The sequence below is a fragment of the Mus pahari genome, chromosome 9 (genome assembly GCF_900095145.1).
Source record: "Mus pahari chromosome 9, PAHARI_EIJ_v1.1, whole genome shotgun sequence".
In the NCBI taxonomy this organism is placed as follows: Eukaryota; Metazoa; Chordata; class Mammalia; order Rodentia; family Muridae; genus Mus; species Mus pahari.
The window spans coordinates 35,555,083-35,562,547 of record NC_034598.1 but is presented as its reverse complement, the minus strand read 5'-3'; the positions used below and the strand labels follow the sequence as shown (position 1 = coordinate 35,562,547).

The window sequence follows — 7,465 nt, the reverse complement described above, 5'->3', positions numbered from 1 at the left end:
TACACAAAGAAACCCTGTCTCAAAAAAAAAAAAAAAAAAACCTCAGATACTTCAAAATATTCTTCAATACCTGAACTCAGACCCAACTCGATAGGCTGGGTTTTCACTTAAAATGCGTCTGCCTTTCCTAACAGAACACTTCTCAGCCAACACTGTAGTGTCATCAAAGGCTTTCACGGGCTTTTCTTCTCAGCATTAAAGCACTTTTGAGGAAGTCAGCTCAATCAAACAGTAAAGCCAGTCCTGCAAATCTGAATGTCTGCACCCATGAATTCAATCCACCACAGGTCAACAATTACTTTTAAATTTGTCTGTATTTAATGTACACAAAATTTGTATTCTTTAGCAATGCAATATAATAATTAGTTACTCGGACTGTATCTTGAGGTGGTAATAAGCTATAGATAGAGATGTAATAAAGTACACAGAGAGGTGTAATTAGACTGCTCATTAACACCACACCATTTTACATAAGGAGTTAGTAATCCATGGATTTTATAGCGGGGGTGGGGGGGCGGGTGTCTTGGAGCCAATCACCAAAGGATATTAAGAGGTAACTCTAACTCTTACCTTCTTGAGGTCTTTATGGTCTGATGCCAAAATACCTCTATCATACTACATTCTAGATGCTGATAAGGACATACGCCCTCCTCACAGAGACACATATGTAGACACACTCTGAGACCAAAGACAGCACTCAAATGTTCAACTGTTCCTCTTTTAACAAATTTTAAGTATTCAGGTATCTTTACACTGGAGAAACAAGGTATATAATGCTGAGGCTTATGTTGAGTTACTAGGACAAACATAACTCAACAGGCAGTCTGCAATTGTACTATGTAAAGGAAGGACTAACCCTTCACGTTGATATTTTGTAAACACTTAAAAGCATATCACCTTTGTACAATCGTCACTAAGACTCAGTGAAGCTTTCTATTGATATCAGGAGATTACTGAGTATTGGTTTCATCCTCATAGTTTGTCATCTATATCTTATCACCTACACCAGTTCGGAAAATTACAATGGGATTCTGTTGTTTGACAGTGAACTTTTCCCCAGATTCAGGTGTTTGATCTCCAAGTGGTAGCGCTGTTGGAACAGATTGTGGAACCTGGAGGAGGTGGAGCCTCACTGGAGGAAACAGGTCACTAGGTAGGAGCCATGAGGTAGCCTCACTTCTGGTTCTCTCTCTCCTCTATGGTGTGCACATGACCAGTCAACTTCCTGTCCCTGCTACATGTCTTCCCCACTGTGGACTGGGATGATTCTGGTACAGGATCCTAAATAAACCCTTTTTCCCTTAAGGTGCCTTTTCGTCAGAGTATTATTTACAGGTATATTAAAGTAATGAAGACATTGTACCTGGTCCCATCAAAATTCCACACAACTTGGGACTGAACCCGGTACTACTATTTTCAGCATCTTCTCTATGGTCCTCTGTTGAACATGAAAGTGGACACTACACATAAATGTGGAAATCTGCCTAATTTTGTGAAGTCAAACTAATTTCAAAGCAACCACAGAAGAGTAAACACATGGCTAGGATGCCTGACGAGGTCAACTAAGACCCAAACTAAGTAGGTTCTTGGCTAGAAATTTAAGGAGGATCTAAAACAGCTTCCTTTAAGAGCTGTTCATCTTGTGGCTGACGGCCTCTCTGGTATTTTGACACAAGCAAGTCTATCTGACACCTCACTATTAAACAAAGAACATCTTCATGGCATCTATGAGGAAAAAAAATAAAATGAGCAGAAGTCTGAGACATGAGACAGTGAACAATTTTGAAGCGACAGTTTTCCACTAGAGCAGTGGTTCTCAACCTTCCTTACCCTGTAAACCTAATACAGTTCCTCATGTTGTGGTGACCCCAACCATAAAATTATTCTCATTGCTATTCCATAACTGTACTTTGCTATTATGAATTGTAATGTAAATATGGTTTTTTTCTGGTGGTCTTTGATGACCCCCGTAAAAGGGTCAGTTACCTTCCAAAGGGATCTCAGACCACTGCTTTAGAGGACAGTTATGTAAATGACCATAGAATTACCAAATAAAATGGCAGCTTGCAACAAAAGGACATTTCTGATCTTCAGTCACTCCCAACCCTCATCTTATAACTTGGTGCCCACCCAAGAGACCACTGAATAACAGTGATAAATAAGCATCTGTTATTCATATAACATGGTTTCTGTTTCCCCATTTTGGTGGTTTGAATATGCTTGGCCCATAGGGAGTGGCACTGTTATGTGCAGCCTCCTTGGAAGAAGTGTGTCACTGTGGGGTAGACTTTGGAGGTCTCCTCCTATGCTCAGGCTCCACCCATTGTAGAAGAGAGCTTCCTCATAGCTGCTTAAGGATGCCAGTCTCTCCTTATTGCCTTCTGATCAAGATGCAGAGCTTTCAGCTCTTGTTCCAGCACCATGTCTGCCACCATGCTTCCTGTTATGATGAGTGTTCTAAACCTCTAAATCTGCAAGCCAGCCCCAATTAAACGTCTGCCTTTATAAGAGTTGCCTTGGTCATGGTGTCTCTTCACAACACTGGAAACCCTAAGACACCCATCTGGGCTTAGAGGGTTGGTCAAGAGGAAGTCTCACCCCTGCCTAACTCTGGGACAACGTACTTCAACCTTTCCCTGACAGGAACCTTAACTAAATTCTGTAAGGAAGGAGAAAATCAAAACAGTTTAAAATCACCCTGTTAAGACTGAAAAGCCAGGATGGGGGCGGAGCTTGTGGAAGGGTAACTGGGAAGTGGGATATCATTTGAGATGTAAATGAATGGAATGATTAATTAAAAAAGGAAGGAAGGAAGGAAGAAAAGAGAACAGAAGACTGAAAGGCCTTTAGAGTCAACTTAATTCAAAACCTCTCTCGAGTCTGACAGATCCAAGATTCAAATTAGTTCCTATTCTGTGATAAGCAGTCTAGGATTTGGAATAACAGCTGTGACATCTGCCACCTGCTGATCAGCAGGGTTGACTCCGCAACTACCTGCTTGTTCCCTTCTCTTCCCTGCCCCTCTGTGTATCTCTCCTGAGGCTTTCTGCTCAAACAAGAGAGGTAACCTTCTCCTGTGGAGACGGGCCATTCTTCTCTCAGTGGAACATGAGTGGCTATGCTCGCCCGCCAGAACCACCTAACACTCTCTGAAGCCCTAACTCGGCATGATTGCTTGGTGGGAAGGACATCCATTAGGTTTCTTTACCAACCTGTTAGTTTCTTCATGGGGAATTTAAATCGGAAATAACACTTATGAGCTACAGAGGGTAAATAACCATTGTTTTCCCTCATTCTAGCTTTAAGTGCTGTTTGGATCTAGTGATCTATTAATAATATAGACAAGGCAAAACAGCCCGGACTAAAGATGGATGAGAAACAGATTGATTTCTAGTCTAGGTATCTTACAGAGGGGGAGCCAGGTAGCTCAGGTGAATGGCAGTCATAGGCACACAGTTAGGTTTGGAGCCAGACAGCTCAGGTGAATGGCAGACACAGTCAGGTGTTTGAGAGCAGATTCACATCTCCAGAAGCATGTACAGAGGGTAGAATGGAGACCATAATCCCATCAAGAGATCCAAAGTCAAGCCTAGATACTCCAGACTGATGGAGAAATGTGATATTGGTCACACACTGCCTAGGAATACTTTTCTGCACGCACATTCTACATTCATTAAAACGATAGTTCATATGTGTGTGTGTGTGTGTGTGTGTGTGTATAGTCCTCCATGGGACCATCACTTAGAAATATATTAGTGGGTTTTTGTTTTGTTTTGTAAAAGAATATAGTGTTAAGTTTAACGCATCATTTTAGATTTACACTCTCTAGGATGTTTCCAGCAGTGAGTGAGACTACACCGCCCCGCCCCTCCCACTGTGACCTCACTTCTACTGCTTCCCCCCTCCCTTCTAGCTTCTCTGCATTCTCTTCCCAGGTCCCAGGTTCTCATCACAGCTGGGACTGCCTGCAAGGACACGGGCCTGCACATTCAGCCTGCCCAGTGGACTGGAACTAAGCTACTCTGAGCACGTTTTCTGTGTTTCCACACCGGGTCCAAAGGAGCCACTTTGACCTGGAGGCGGCCCAGATCTCCACTCAGAAGCACAACCATGACATCTGCAGACCCGACACAGTGAAGGAGAGAAGAACCGGAGAGCAAACAGAGCTTTTTCACAACTGCTCAAGCCATCGCAATCTCAAAACTCAGAGCTTCTCCCCAAGCATAAAAAGCCATAGAGTGATTCTTCGGGGCCACGCCCCCTCTTCTAGGCCACGCCTCCTTCCCAGTAGCTAGTGTCAAAACAATCTGCAGCAGATTCGCATATAGCTTTCTGCTTATTGGCAGAAAGGAAGACAGACACGAGTGCTGATTCAAGCTTGTCGCTCTTGTCCATCATGAGTCATGTGCTACCTGAAGGCTGTGTCTGAACACACAAATTTAACAGCCTTTGGCATTCTCATGTGTGTTATATTTTAACTTGCCTTAACCAGACACCTGGTTTAATTTCTCTACCAAATTCTACCAGCATTATCATCATCATCATCATCAGGTAAGGAGAGATAAATTACTTACATATTTAAATGCCTTTACAGGGCCTGGGAACTTAGGGGCAGAAGAGCACCAGGTCTTCAAAATGCTGAATTTACAATCTGCCTGGAGCTGCTGCTTTCTTCTCCTGGGCATCTGGGTATCAAGTCTATTTATTTTCTTTGCTCTGATCCTAATCAGAGACACTGCGTACCACCCACTGCTCCAACTTAACGAAGGCAAGAGAAGCCAGCTGAGTTCTCCGAGCCAGCGTCTCCAGCCAAGGCATTCACGACGGCAGGTGATCTGATTATACTGTACTGATTTCCAACGTTACAATCCAATTACATATTTCAAAGAAACTCCGGAACAAGCTAATTAATGTGCTGTCTGTCCTGTGTAACGGGATGCCATTTGGAATGGAAAATAAGGCCCCCATACCTCAAAGCATATGAGGAAAACTGGGATGTAGATAGACATCCACTTGTATCATGCTCAGCGAAGAAACAGTCAGCCCAGTTATGTTTGAGGCTGCAAACACTAGTCAGTGGGAAACGGGGAAAGGGAAACCCAGATAAAATTCAATTAAGGCAAAGTCCTACCAATGTTAATTATCCCAGCCCTGGTTATACAATCCCAAAGCGAGGCTGGAAAGTATACAAAGGAATGACAGCTAGACTTGGGTAAGGGCCAAGGTGCGGTGAGCATTCTCAAACAATACTATTTAAGCCATTTGCTCTAACACTAGAGAAGTAACATTTTATTACCAAAATTTAAAAGTTCACGTAGAAGGAAAAGGATTGAAAGTTTTAATTGGGGGAAAAAAATTGGTTTTTGCTGGAGCTGTGAAAAGAAGAGGCAGTTCTGATACTGACTAGCTCATGTTCGTAGAACCCGTAATTTTTCCACCTACCTCATGTAAGTCCTGCTGAGTTCCAAAAGCATCCTTTGGCCAAATGGTAGCCCTCTGGTCTATTCTACAAAATATAAAGGAAAATTATGTCTATTTGAAAGAACCATTTCAACAACACACATTTGAAGCTGGCAGCCATAGATCTTGGTCATGTTCCTGTTGAAAATCCCAAGTGGTCCCCTACCCATCCAGTGGTCTAGGACACACAAGAGGATGTGAGCACAGGTAACCTCCCTGACCTGCTCTCCTCTGCTTCTCCAGCCCTCCTCCCCAGTCATCCTGGTCGCCCCTGTTTCCTAAGCACACAGTCCCTATTCTACTTCAAACCCTGCCCCTCCAGCCATTCTGGGTCTAGGATGCTTTGCCCAGATCTTCACATGGCTGGTTCTTGCCAACCAATCATCAGCCCTGCTCACTATCCCCTCCCCAAGCAGGCCTTCTCACCCTCCTCGTCCATGCATATGCAGGGGCTAACAATAAAGAGATCACTGTGATGAATGGAAGGGACGGGCCTACACCCATGGTTGCCCTGTGACCTCCACAATGTACACCCGGCACCCCTACACACACACACAAACACACACCATATGTATGCACACTCACAAAGGTTTTGTCCTGTCACTGAATTTACACAACAAATTCTATAGTCGTTGCTGGGTTAGATAGTGAAGCTGGGTTTTGCCACTCAATATCTCCAAATAGAAGAAAAAGCACCAGAAAGCAAGGCAAGGTGTATGATGTTGAGTCCCTTGCTTGTTTAAAAACAAAACAAAACAAGAAACCCTACTCCTAGTAGATGCTCAGGTCCAAATCCAGACTTGTCAAATTCTATGCCCGGTGCCATATGTTAGACACCACCTGAGTTTGTCTGCCAGAGCTCCTATTTTAGTTTGTAATAAACAAATTATAGTTCTTATTAAAAGGCCAGCTGTCTTACTGAATACAGTCTAGGATGCTTAGCCCATGAGCTAACTTGTTTTAAGAAGACTTTTTTGCAGATAGAGTCATTCATAGCTGGAACACTGAGTCATCTTAGATACTGAAGACAGCGCTCTCTGAACGGCTACTGAGGTTAATGAGTTCAGCATGCCATAACCCACTCAGAAAGGTACACTGAGCAACACCGTCAGCCTAATTCCTTCAAAATAATAAGTGAAATTTTCTCTGTAGCCGCGAGTTGGGTCAGTGTGCAAACAGTTGGCTTCTGGCGGTATATAAAAGTGGCGGAACAGGAAGACCATGCAGGAGCACGCTGAGGATGCCCTCCACACCCGCACAGGCTAGCATCTTCCCCCTGCGGGCATCAGAAGGCTCGGGCTCCCAGTCACCAGGTCAAGCATGCGCAGCCACAATGAGCTGAGAATGAGGAAGACTTTGAGATTCACCTGCACCACCTCTCTTGGTCCCCTGAGCCACCAACATGGCAAGGTAGCAAAAGGACTTGTGGGGACAGAGATTAAGCCATCCCTTCTTTCCAAATCATTGAATTGGTCCTAGGTTCTGTATGGTGGTTCTCAAACTATGCTTCTGCGGTTGTTGTAAACCAAAGAAACTAGGAATGTGGTGTTTTTTAAAGATTTTAAATCATGGGCCCATGTTTCTGTATATGGGAATATGCATGTGAGCCCAGGGTGCATTGAGGCCAGAAGGCAATGTTGCAACCACTGCAGCTGAAGCCACAGGCAGCTGTGAGCCATCTGTCATGGATGTTGGCTTCTCTGGCAGCTTACCAAAACTTGGTTATTATTAAAATATGCCATTAGTCATCAGAGTTATATAATGATTCCAGTGTGCTGTTTTATGTGACTCTAGACCCCCTGTATAGTTTTTATACAGCTGTCAGTAACAGTAAGCATCATTTATGAACAGCCCTTCATGTCCCAGGAGGCAGCTATTCCTATCTTCTTTAGAACTAGCCCAGAAGACAAACAAGCCATGGGAGGTGGGCTTTAGGTCATTGGCAGAGCCCTTGCTCAGCAGTGAAAGACCCTGGGTTTGGATCCTGAACCTGATGAAGGAAGAA

The 7,465-nt window shown here is 43.8% G+C and overlaps 1 protein-coding gene across 5 annotated transcripts in view; it reads right to left on the bottom strand.

The window, feature by feature from the left end:
• Window positions 1–7,465, bottom strand: part of Fam13c (family with sequence similarity 13 member C) — a 112,878-nt gene that overhangs the window by 49,155 nt on the left and 56,258 nt on the right. For all 5 annotated transcript variants that reach the window (XM_029542225.1, XM_021204574.2, XM_021204571.2 and 2 more), the window contains one exon: window positions 5,443–5,506. In XM_029542225.1, coding sequence (XP_029398085.1) covers window positions 5,443–5,506 — 64 coding nt within the window. The remainder of the gene's footprint in view (window positions 1–5,442; window positions 5,507–7,465) is intronic.